This window comes from Tyto alba, unplaced genomic scaffold (genome assembly GCF_018691265.1).
Source record: "Tyto alba isolate M040663 unplaced genomic scaffold, T.alba_DEE_v4.0 Super-Scaffold_20000042, whole genome shotgun sequence".
In the NCBI taxonomy this organism is placed as follows: Eukaryota; Metazoa; Chordata; class Aves; order Strigiformes; family Tytonidae; genus Tyto; species Tyto alba.
In genome coordinates, this window is record NW_024881293.1 from 13,833,952 (window position 1) to 13,847,203 (window position 13,252).

The 13,252-nt window shown below is 43.8% G+C and overlaps 1 protein-coding gene across 6 annotated transcripts in view; it reads right to left on the reverse strand.

The window, feature by feature from the left end:
- Positions 1-13,252, reverse strand: part of RFX2 (regulatory factor X2) — a 61,797-nt gene that overhangs the window by 9,922 nt on the left and 38,623 nt on the right. For 4 of the 6 annotated variants that reach the window (XM_042794958.1, XM_042794956.1, XM_042794954.1 and 1 more), the window contains exons 6-9: positions 10,945-11,019; positions 4,355-4,536; positions 1,916-2,035; positions 706-821 (exon numbers count right to left, since the gene is read on the reverse strand). In XM_042794958.1, the coding sequence (XP_042650892.1) occupies positions 706-821; positions 1,916-2,035; positions 4,355-4,536; positions 10,945-11,019 (493 nt within the window). The remainder of the gene's footprint in view (positions 1-705; positions 822-1,915; positions 2,036-4,354; positions 4,537-10,944; positions 11,020-13,252) is intronic. The other 2 variants (XM_042794957.1, XM_042794955.1) reach the window with 1 other exon arrangement.

A 13,252-nucleotide genomic window follows, 5' to 3' on the forward strand; every position in this document is an offset into this window, starting at 1 on the left:
CATTGTCCTCATCTACCACGCTTCCCATTAGATTTTCTCCGAAGCCTGAAAAATGTCTCTCTGGTATTTTGAGAGTACAATGGAAAATATAATTGGACAGCGGACATATCAGGAGCAATTGTACTTGAGAGACAGCTGGCCGGGATTTGGCAACTCTGCTTGGATGATGAGACACATAGATCCAGGACCAGCAAAGCCAGAGAGCTTCTCTCACAAGGAGAAGGTCCGTATGGATCGTCTGCAGTCGGATACATCTTGCAGCCTTTGCAGTGAAGAGAATGAATCGCTCTTCTCCTTCTGGCTGCCTGTCTTAGCATGGCTCTTCAGGAGCTCCACTCCTTCCATCCAAGCTGGGTAAAACCCAGTGGATTAAAAACATTCTAAAAGGGAAGCAACAGACCTGATGGCACAAGGAAAAAGCCTTCCTCTGGGTACAGGAGCTAATAAATAAACTTAGCAAGTGTGATGTTACAAGAGCTTATTAGTATACTATACATAAAATATATAATATATATTATATAATATATATATTATATATATAATATGTGTATAATATATAAAACTGTAGATTTATTAGTAAAGCAAACAAATTCAGAACAACCAGGGCTTGTTGGACAAGACCATCCTTTCACTTAAAGTTATAAGCCTAGATGTGAGATATCTGATACTAATAATCTAATAATATCTAATAAGCAGTCCCCTCACCTATGAATTGCTGATGATGTTGACTTTGAGCAGCAACTGATTGCTCCGGCGTCGTGTGTGGGTTACTGTTGGACCCACTCTCTGCCATGCCATCCATCTTCTGCGCTGGTCTATACCTAAATTTAGAGCGTGGCTTGGGATTTACACAGGCACCAGCAAACACATACACGGTATTTGCAACATAGTCATGCGGACTTTCACGTTCATCATGAGGCTACATTCAAGGCCAGCATTTTGAGGGCTGACCATCTGTATCACCTACATAACTGGAAGGGGAAAATGAGAACCTCCTTTTGAAAATCGCTCCCCAGGATGGAATTAAAGGGTTTGAGATGCTTGCCCAAGGTGACACCAAAAAAAAAGAAAATGGGAAGTAAAGCTGGAGTGGGTGTCAGAGTGCAGATTCAGACTCGGGATCTGACTTCTGCATTTACTTTCTGTTTGGGAGCTGAAGAAATAAATGCTTCTGCTCCTTCTTCACTCCAGCAAGAACTAGAAGTGTTCATGCTTCCAGGAGACAATTCCAAATTCCTTTGCACACTGTTTATTATATTCAGAATTACTCAGACACAAGACTAACCACAGCACTATTTAACTTGTACTGTTGCACAAAAAAAAAAGCCCCAAACAAAAACCAAAACCCACCCAAGCACAACACAAGCCTCCAAGTCCTTTACACTGATTTGGCACAAATAACTCCACAGCTGAGGTCCTATAACAGTCGGGTCAAAGAGAGGCAGTGAAAAGTGACACATACGGTGGCATCCCCTGTAGCAGCAGGTTGAATCAAGCTGCTGGCAAACTGAATAGGCAAATAAACACCGTTTCATAGAATCACAGAATAGCTTGGGTGGGAAGGGACCTTTAAATGCCACCTAGTCCAACGCCTGGGCAATAAGCAGGGACATCTTCAACTCGATCAGGTTGCGCGGAGCCACGTCCAACCTGACCTTGAATGTCTCCAGGAACGGGGCATCTACCAGAACTGGTTTTGGACCCTTCCACTGCTCAGAGCGGCCAGTGACTTGCAGCCCCCTCTTCCACAGCTCAGCTCCGGCACTTCAGCAACGCTTGGGTCTGAACTGTCCCAACACGCTCCCGTTGCCCCCAAGCAAGCCAAGGCCCAAGACGGGGTCTTTGGGAAAGGACCCTTGCCCGGGGCGGCAGCGGGGGCACCGCTGGTGAGCTCCAAGATGCTGGGAGCACCTACCTTTGCTTCTGGTGGATGGGCTGCTGCCTCATCGCCATGTACTGTGTGTCCTCCTGCAAGCGGTTCAGCGGAGACTCTGGTTTTAGACGGATGCCGTAATAATGATATTTGGAGTTTCCCCTGGAAGTATCAGTGTTGAAATTTCTCAGTGTAAGCTAGTCAACGGAAGGGACATCGTAGCCCTGCAGTTTACTCTTGGGCTTGTTTTGACAATACACCCTACTTCTTACAGCACACGTCGGTTTGCTGCCAAGCGTTATTTGAATGGCTGAACTAATGAACTAATGAATGCCATCATCCCCTATAAAGTTTAAAACCACATGTCACAAAGTTCAGTGACATCCACACTTAAAACTCAGCAAGGTTTGTTCCAAGTAACCCATGGTAACTGGAGAAGAAGAGACAAGTGTTACAATGCAAAGTGTTATTACACATAATGACAGAAAGACCTCAGGGGACACTGTGCTATTTGATTAGGGTTTAAGGATTTGCTTTTTCCATAAAAACATACTTCCATCTTTATCTACACTTGGATAAAACAAGCCTGACTGAATAGTCAACTATGATAAGAAAAATGTCTTTCTGTTGCCAGCACTCTCACAGCAACGGCAATGGACTTTGATGTGGCTTTGTTCTTGGAGTTGCTCATTTCTGTAGCTTTGTAAAAACTGAAAGCTGTTTGCAAGCAAAAGAGGCTGTAATACTTTTTCCTTTGCTGGTCAGTAAACTGCCGTGATGCTCCTTAGGAGAACGTCTTGCCATCACATTATACAGATGTGTCAGCTAAAGTTTTTCCACCAAACTGGAATTTTTCAATCCCCAAGCGTCTGCTTTTGGGAGCGAGAAGGACAATTGCGCAGCCATGGATACATGATGACAGCATGGCCAACTTGGCTTTAGCCAATTTGTCGCTAACAACGGTTGAGCTGAGTCCTCAGTGGGAGGGACGAGCCAGGGGAGCAGCAGCAGGGTCCCCAGAGCCCTCTTACTGGGGTTGCTCAAAATTCACTTGCTGCGTCACTATGACAGGGTCTGAAGGCACCTGAAATCCAATGATGCTTCCCATTGGAAAATTACATAGAGAAATCTAAGAAAGGAATATTTGTCAAAGAATTAACCCCTTCTTCCAAGCTGGGGGAATTTTCTCTTTTCAAGGGGATGGTTGAATCATTCTGCCTTTGTCACTGTGCCAATGGGTTTTACACACACTGAGTGGTCAGGTATGAAGTACGCTTCAGCCATGACTTAAGTGATTCTAAATGCCTGCAATTTAAATAACAGCTGCATTTATAATCTAAATGAATTAATATGGAAATAATGGTAGACAGCTATTTACATATTTATTGAGGTTTACTACATCCTTCCCAGCCTGCACATTTGCAATTTTAAGTGGCTTTTTTGCTTGTTGGTTTTTTCTTTAATCTCTGATGGCATGAAAGAATTTCTCTCCCCTAAATAAATTAATTTAGAGCTCTTGCACTTGAACCAATCTAAGGAATTCCAAACTCTCCCCTGCTCTTCCTACAACTGCTGCCTCCACGTTCCAGCTGCGGCATGCCCCGGACACATCTGGTTTTGTTCTCATTTAGAAGCCCAAGTATCTCAGCTTGAATTTTATTATAAAATCTTACACAATCAGAGCAATCACCATTTCTTTCATGTATTAGCTACATTTTTAATATTAGAAGCTGGGATAAAATGCAAACTCAGCCGGGCAAGCTGCGCAGATACTTTGGATGCTCCCTTGAAGTGCACATATGGAATTACAGCAAGTATACTTTCTGATGTTATGCTTTTGTTGCAACATCATATGGATCTTTAATGTTTAAAAAAAAAAAAATCTGTCACAAGATTCAGCCTGCCACTTTGGTTATTTAAGAAATAAGCCATTTACATCTGTACAGCTTGTCTGCATCAAAGATGTGGGCACAAGTTCTGTGCTGGAGGACCTTTACGGGACCCAAAGGAAGAACCGTTTCATGGCACCAGAATTTTGGGCTCTGCAGCTGACAGTGGCAACTGTGAAGACGAGTTACTTCATCTTTTTGAGACAGTGATGGAATGAGAAGCCCGGGTTCAAATAAAATATTCTTAGACTCCTTTGGAAATGGACTTAGACCAAATTCCAAATCTGTGGCTGGACAAAGCACTGTCACTGGAGACCTGGAGCCCTTCTGAAATTAACTGTATTGTCAAGCCTCTCACACCGCTGATTCACGGTGAGAAAGCAGCTTTGCCTCACAACACATGGGAACTGCTTCTGCGCCTCAGAATAGCCATGTTTTTTTTTCCCACAAGATCATGGTTGGTTGTTTCAGTAGATCTCAGAAGAAAGACCCGTGCCTGCTAAACGATGCTCGGTAGGTTCCTGGTACACGTGAGAGAAGTTGTAGGAGGTTTTTTGTTTTTTTTTTAATTTAAATGTAGATTCATACCGACCTGGTTCCCAGGCGACGAGTCCTCAGCCCCATGAACACCGAACGAATCAGTTTTCCGAAGGAAGCGGCGTTCACCGGATCCAGTTTGTGCTCTTGGCAGTGCCGCAGGTAATGGTTGTAGAGAGAGCTCCTGGGAAGGCTCACGCCTTCCGCCGTCTCGTAGTTGTCCAACAACCACTGGAGCTTTATGTATGGAAAACATAAATAAAGAACACATGAAAGTCTAAAGAGGGCTGGAACGGGCTGTGTCGAACAATGTCAACACTTAAATGTCAGGAGAGCCCACCTGATATTATAAGTTCAAGAGAACTTAATGCTGGGTAGTTAATTTCTGTAAGTTAATTTATATAACTTATGCCAGTCGCATTTTTATAAAGTAAAAGAACACCCAGCCCAAAGCTAATAACCCAAACAAAAACGCTGTCAGATTTTGCAAGAGCATTAAAACATAGTCCACCTGCCATCTCAGTGTCCACCTTGGATTTGTATGAATTCCTGCAGAGCCAAAACAAAGCTGTAAGAAGTTGGGTTTTCCAAGAATAAAGATGTTAAGATACTGCCTACAAGGAATAAATTTTAGAGGAACCAAATATGCTGCAAAGTCTTTATTAATTTGAAGATTGGCATGTCTACAACTGTTCCCTTAACAATAAAATTAACGGTTACCAACGCAACGTTCAAAATCTGAGGGGGTCCATCTATTTTTCAGAATTTACTGCTTGAACGTCTTCTGACATTTGTGTTGATTAAAGATTGCAATTAATATAAATTATTTATACCCAGCCAGTCTGAAAGGGCAGGCCCAGCACACAATGTCAGCACAGGAATTAAAACGCAAAAAAAGACAAAACCCCCAATCTCCTTTAATTGGCTAAATGACTTCAGCATCAATTAAATAAGTGTTATATTAAGTGAATTTTTGAAGGAACTAGATGTACAAATGGACTAAACCCGGTAGCTTTGGTAAGAGCCCTTTCATTGTTGTTAGGGACATTTGGGATTAACATTTTCAAGACTTCCTTCTCCATCCAGACCTCCATCCCTGCGTGCACAAGAGGTACAGCTCCACCAGAAGCAGCTGCATTCACACCCCATCAGTGGCAAGACAGACGCAGGTTAGGGATGCCAAAATATCAGCCACATGATTTCTTTACACCAAATAGTTCAAGCGCATATTGTAATTAAGCACAAACTTAGTCTAGGAATCAGCAGGATTTAACCATGCACACGGGTGAACGTTGGTCCACGCTTCAGTCCTCTCCACTCGTTCTCCAGTACCTGGCTCTTTTCTACTGTTTTCTCTTGGTGAAGGTTTGGGGTCCCAATTCTGCACTGTACTCGAGTTTTATATCAATAACTCTGAAAACAGAACCTGAAATGTGCAACGACATCTCTGACACCTCACTCCATTGAGTTATTTTCAGTTTATGTATTTCATAGCCAACTCTGCTCTCACACAAAGGCTTTTCAGCACCTACGAGCGTATGTTCTGTGGTCATCACTCCCATATCCAAATTTAAACTTCTGCTACAGAAAATGAGCTGAACCCAAAGCTGTCCAGTTAAAGCTACTCCATTCGTTGGCTGGGTTTGATCCAAAGCAACCACAAGTTCAGATGACTGGATCCATCAGTTTTGGTGGCCTTTGGAGCAGACCAGGGGCTGCCACAGCTGGAAGAAGAAAAACCTCTTGGCCATTCCCCCCTCTGTCCTGCTGTTCCCAGGGCTGCTTGTCACCTTCCCACCTTCCTCCAGTGACACATCACCAAAGACACAATTTGATGTGTTCTCCCCCAGACGAAGATCTTTCTGACCTCCAAACCCTACAGGCCTAAGAGGTGGTGTTTGCTAACGCCCTGCATCCCTTTGTGCTCTCGTCTGCAGGAGAGACACCCCTGGGAAGCCCCCGAGCGCCGTTCCGCAGCCCTGAGCCCCCCCCACCCATCAAGCCAGATCTAACAAAAGTGGGTTTGACACAAAAGACCAGCAGGAGCTCAGTTTTTAAGTAGTCCACATCTGTGCTAATGTTGGTCCATCCCCTGTATTTAAAAGATGACTAATTAAGAAGGTTCTTTTTTGTTTTTTTAACCATTTATTTTATTTATCCTATGGAAGATACTGAATGTGGATCAGCTATTTATTTTCTAAATCTGTTCTAATTCAAAATCTTAAAATAAAAAAAAAATAAAAGTTTCATGTTACTATGGAAAATTCATATATAGGTAAAACCCTCTCATTTAAATTTGATCCTGGACATTTATAGTCTAATCCCAGATATTTCTAGAATATTCCCTTCATCTTCCAGATTTCTTTTTCTGCAAGTGTCTTTTTATATTCCTTTAAACATTACAGAGTTTCACAACATGAGCTCCCACTATTCAATTAGAAACCTATTACAAAACGCACAAAAGAGCTTAAAAAAGAAATCCGTCAGAATATAAACAATTTTCAAAACATGATTTTTGCTCTTGCTGAATTAGTAATAACAGAACAGGCACTTAAAATGAGGACATTAAAGATTCTTTCCATTTGTATCCCTTATTTTGTTTACTTTTTGAATTTTGCACAGTTGTGACAATGACAAGATATTCTACAGTTTCATTTCTGTTTATACTACGATCAGGATCCAATAAAATCACTATGCAGCCGTATGCTGCTTTGTTTGTTATAGGCACTACAGGGGAACGTTTAAATTTCATTTCTGTTTTCACTTCATTTCTATTGTCTGTTTGTTTTGATTTTAAAAAAATAATCTTTAGCAAAAACCTTGTCCTTGTTTGATTCAAAGGCGGCTCTTTAAGGATGGAAAAAGCAATACACGGGGCTGTCTAAGAAAAGAAGAAACCTTTTTTTTTCTGAAGGTCTGGGTTTGGAGAGGTTTTCCTATGGGCACTTCTAAGAAAAAGAAACCAATGAAGACACACATTTGTAGTTCATATTTAAGGTGGTTTTAGCTGAGACTAAGAGGAGCGTGTTCCTAAATCCCCGCTCAGTCCTGCTCAGAGTTAGGATGGACCCCGGCCCACCCGCCTGCCTGTGGAGCATCCTGAGCTCAGCACCAGGGAGAAACGCTTCAATCGTTTGCAATTAAAGTTTCATCAGAACCCAGATATTTTCTGGAACAGTCTCTTTTCTAGAACAAGTGCCTGTCAGCTCTGGTCCCTTGCATAGTTAAGCCCCGAGCCATCCCTGTAGGTGAGCACAAGCTCCAGCACCACCCGCCTTTCTCCACTGAGCAGGAGATTCACCCTTCATTATGTCATTACACTCCTTCTCTGCCAAGGGAGAATTATTCTGTTTAACAGTTTTCCTATTTCTCTGTTCAGTCTCATTTTAGGTGTTTCCCCCTAAACACCATTTGGGGGTAAGATCTCTTCCTCAGGGGAAACTCTCCATCAGCACCTACTAAAGAGCCATTTGCACACTGGGGAAAAGTCCAATGGGTTTTTTTGGGGGGCTTGTTTTTTTGTTTGTTTGTTTATTGTTGTTGGTTTGGTTTGGTTTTTGTTTTCATTTTTTTTGTTTTGTTTTGTTTTACAGGCAGTGAGGGAAAAATACATTTTCCCCCTACTCCTATGAGTAATATGGATATCAAGGAGTCGCAGGGCCTCGGGCAGGTTATAGCATCCTACTACTTCCTTATGTGCCTAGGTTTAGGCACTCATATACAAAAACTGTAGTAATTTTTCTCAAATTTCTTTGCATCATCTGCAAGCTCATAATTGGCAAAGAAGTAATCCTCTGATCCAGCGACTCTGGAGTACACTTGTGAGCAGAGCTTTTTCAGTAACAGTAATGGATTGACACGATTTCACTAGAAACATCATGTGTCACTGGGGTATTAACATTAGCTTAGGCTTCCAAATTTGATATTTCAAGTGCACTTAAATAACCTCTGAGAGTTTTTGAAGCTAAATTAAGTTATTAAGTGTGGCTCCATTGCACATTGACTTTGTTTCAACAGCATTATGTAAAAAATTCCCTCTTGACTGAGATACCTCTATTTTCCTTATTTTAAAAAAGAAAAATAAAACCAAAGAAAGATTTCTGGCATGAAACATCAGCTGACAGCAACAAAATAAACCATTATCCTAAGGATTTACAGGTTTGCAAAATGTGAAATTTAAAACAAGGGGCAGAACACTTAATGAAAAACACTGCAACCTTAAGACTAAAAGCAATTAAGTCACAACTAATAGTGCAATTAGCATTATCTCACAGCTTCCTTGGCTGCTAGCTTTTGTCAAGCTCGCATTTTGCTTCCAGCCTTGATAAATCACAGTCACCTGCTGCTTCACTTTCTGGTTCTCATGCACAAACCTGACAATATCGTGTCAGTCACATAAGCATTTGGGATAGATGATCTTCTGTCTGGTTTGGTTTTTTTTTTTTTTGTTTTTTTAACATAAAAGGTCGGGAACTGCAACATCCCGGAGAGCAGACACCCGTGGAACACAGCCCGTGCCAGGGAGGACGTGCCGAGGGGTCCACGCCGCACGCTCACCGGGCTGACCCACGCAGTGCGGTGGGGAGCAGCCTCCAGTCTCCAGGTGGTGGGTGCCCCCATCACTGGAAACGCTCACGGTCAGGTTGGACGGGGCTCTGAGCAACCCGATCCAAGAAGTCCCTGCTCACTGCACGGGGTGGGACTAGATGAGCTCCGAAGGTCCCTTCCCACCCAAACCATTTGACGAGGATTCTGTGACTCCAGTCCTGCCTCCTACCCAAATGAGGGCTCACTTCCGAGGGTGCTCAGGTCCCTCAGGCCAGTCAAATGCCTCATTCAGTCGAGTCCTGAGACCCTCCCCAGGCAGCGGCACCCACCTTCCTCCAGCTCTGCAAAGAGATTGCCTGATGCAGTTCTGCAACGGGCTGTGTTTCCTCCAGGCTCTGCTCGTCCCATCGCCTCCTCGTTATTCCCACGTGCCCACGGCCATCGCTTCGTGCTCCGGGAAGGCAGAGCAAGGACACTGGAGGTGCCACGGGACAGCAAGGGACCCGCAAGTCTCCTTGACTCGGGATCTTTGCCTTGGCAGAGGGAATTACCCATCCCAGCCCTGGAGCTGCCCAGGGCAGCACGTTGCTTGTGCACGGACTGACAACTGCAACAGGGATGAGCGGAAAGCTGATGTGTACACACATGCTCAGGAAGTAGTTTATTTGCTTTAGAATTTGTAAGAGTACTTAAGCCTTATGCCAAACTATGAACCATGATCTGAGAAGAGAAACATTAAGTTCTTCACTTTTACCCTGCAAGACAAGGGTGGGGAAGATCTGATCAAGGCTGGATCAGGCCCCAACTCCATCCTGCACAGCCTGTGGTCAGATGAAATCTCTTTTCTGTCTTCGCTTTCTCTTCTCTGCCCTTTTTCTGCTTTTTTTCAAACCTTCTTCAACACCACACTATGACCCACCCTGCCCTGTCCTGCTTTGTCCCTTTCTCCACTGGGATGAACAAGAAAAATACTGCAGAGCAACGTTACCCTTAGACAGATCTGCACAGCACTTGGGGCACAGCACAGGCGTGTGAGCACAGCCACAGCGTGGGGCAGGAAGGATGCACAGAGATGCTCAGAACAGGAACTACCAGCCTGATTCTGCAGGTTTGTGTTTTCTCAACTACAACAACCAAACTTCAATTTCTAGCAGCTGAAATAAGGATCGAGCTCACCCAGAAGCCCTGGCTTGGAGTTCAACATCAGCTTAAGAGAATCAGACTGTTAGATTTAATGTTCCTTTCATTTTCCTAGGCTATTTCTTTGGAGTGAAAAGGGCAAAGATTTTGTTTGCAGGACCCAAGAATGACAACAGATCTGCCCCCAAATTCAAAGCAAAAGGAAATCTGTTAGAATAAATAAGTACCACTTTGTGTACTGTGACTTATCAGTGCAGAGCATGCTTCAGCCTAATCCAAACCACAGTGAAGTCGAGGCAAGACCAATGACTTCAACAGGACGTGAATGAGACCCTTCAAATCTCACACAAGCATGTGCTCACTATTAAGCGTTACTGCATGGGAGCCATAAACCATGATGCAAAAGGCCCAGTGCAATAGTGGGAACTTCACACAAAGCAGGGAAATTGTCGGCATAGTCAGAAGAGAGAGGTCTAGCAAATGGCCTTAGCGTAGCATTGTAACAGTAATGGTCTTCCTGAGACACAGAAAGAGGCAATAAAGGCATTCACAGGAGTAGGATTTTGGTATGCGCTGTCTAAGGGATATCTGTGATGAATCACGCCGAGTTATTGCTGTAGAATTGCAAGTTATTTTCCAGCCATCTTTCAAATCCAGTGAAAGGAAAGAACTTCCTCAAGTGTGTTTATCTAATTGCCAGCAATTTCCATTGCAAGGCAGATGAAATAAATAAACACAGGGTAGAGGCAGTTAACAGAATCCAGAGCATCTCATAAACAAACATTAACATCATGGCACTTTTTGCAGATTCCTGTTTCTTGGGAAGGGGCCGCTTTGGGCAGCACAGCTGAATCACAGGCTGCTTTGAGTGACTCGTGCTGTTGAATACACCAAAGGGCTACAAATAATGCTCCTACCAAAGCAGGAAAAAGGTTGTAAATTCCGATTGTAACTTACATGGCTGTTGAGCAAACTGCTTTTGTGTGATGTAATCCCTTCATTTTTTTGTAGGTTTTCAATCGCCATTTCAAGCTAAAGAAAATGTGCACAGGGGAAAAAAAAAAAAAAAAAAAAGAAAAAAGAAAAAGAAAGGAAATCAGATAGTTAGCAACAGCCAAGATTATTATTTCTTTATTAATATTTGAATGATTAATGCTTTATATCAACAGGCTTGTGAAAAAGAGGTACAGATGAGGCACAGTCCTTATGGATGAAGCTGCAGAGACGTTATTGTATGGCATGCACACTAGCAACACAGCAAGAATCCCTATTACGGTGAAAGAGCGAGACCAGGGCACTTTTGATCTGCCACTATATGCATTGCCCATTTATAAAAGAGAAGCAGTTTTCCATCTCCTTTCCCTTTCATGCCTAGACCAAACCACCACCAAACAGATACGTTGCAGCAGGTCAGAGGAGATTTGCTACAAAGAAGGTGCATTTTAGCCAGATCTTTCAGGGCAAACTGGAAGTAATGACTTTGGTTATTTCTACTTCCTAACATTTTGACAAAAAACTAATGGCAACTAAATAAACCAGTGGCACAAGGAGGGTTGACACACAGAATGGGTCAGCTGGAATGGATAAGAGCTCTTTGCTACTGAAGAGAACTGCAAAGAGACTCTGAAGGAAGAAGACAGGCTTCAGTTAAGTGAGCTTCTTCCCGTGAAGACAGGCTGGCACATCTTGGTGCTACTTGTGCTCATTTCCACTGATCTCAGAGGTTCTGCAAGCGGGGTCACGGTGAGGCATTCCGGGCCCTGAAGAGCCCCCTTGCTTCCCTCTGTCTAGCTTCTGTTCTATACTCAGCCCAGTGATGCCTGCTGCCTTGTGCTCAGACCCTCTCCTGGACCCTTCCTGCCTTCTCCTTTCTGCTACTGGGGCTCCCTTGGCAATCTCTGGCAAACTACTTAGCAGCTACCAGAGCTCCAGTGCTCCCGAGCACAAGGTTTTTGCAAGTGAGGAATGAAAACAAAACAAAACAAAAACCCCACACTCCACATTAAGGGACTGGCAGGAGCAGACCCCTGTTATCTGTGACCTGTTAGTGCAGGCAGGACAAAGCAGCACACACCGACCAGTAAAGCTTGCAGGCAGCAGCTATCTCTAGCATCTGTCCTCATTGTACATGCGTGGTCATGCACTCATCCGTAGGCACATCTACAAAGCTTTGCACAATGATCTGGGAGAACAGAGCTAATCAGATCTAACTTCTGAAAGATCATTCAACCACCAAAGACACGGTCTGTGCCATATCCCCGCCTGAACGTGACACTCTGATCCGAACACCTCCAGCTCACGTCCCTTGGTTTCCATCCAAAAGCGCCACCATTGTGGCACTTTTCAAGAAGTGGAATCACGGAATTCAAAAAAGGGTCAGGCTAAGACTATGTGCCAGTGGGGTTCTTTTTTGAGAAAACTGTCTTAACACACTGTGATGTACCATGAGGAACTGAAGACTGATTGCTGATGCAGCCTTCGGGAAATGAGTCAGTCAGTGATAGAGGGAGACACCATTTCCTTCCTCTGTTCAAGGAGCAGCACAGTGCCAGTTGAGCAACACCTCTTATGCAAACACTGAAACACTGCCTGGCCTGCTGGCATTTTGGTAAGTGTCCCATGCAAATGGACACCTTGCATCTGCAGAAAAAAATATTACAGGGGCAAGAATAAAAGCTCTTAAACAGCCCTGCACAAAGGTGAGGAGCTCTGAGGACCCACTTATGGGAGGTCTCAGGGATTTCCCCACTTGGTATAGCCTACTTTAAGATGAATAGTGCTCTATTGGTACAGACTATGAATGAGACTGCTTCATGGGATGTTTCAGCCCATTCGAAGAAGCAGAAAAACATCATTATTCCAGCAGATATGGAAGATGGGTTTCTTTAAATGTTTGAAGATTTTATTTCAGTTTACATACAAAACCAAACATCCCTCGATCCCCTGAGGCAGCTCTTACACCATTGCTAATTCTGAAGCACTACCTTGTTCCCAGTTTCCTCTGACGAGACTCTTTGCTTTCGAGGCCTCAGTGCCAGCTCTGCCTCAAGCATTCAACACCCGCCAAGCCCTCTTGCTTCCCCATTCCTTGCAGCTGCCTCTCACCTTGCCAAGCCCTCACACTGCTGGCCACTTTGACATCCACCCCCTTCGCACTACAGCCCCAAAGCTACAGGCAAACGCTGCGGCTTCCTCGGCCACATCTGCATGAGCTGTACTTTTCTTTCTCTCCCCAAAGCTCTTAATCCTGCCCCACATACATTTT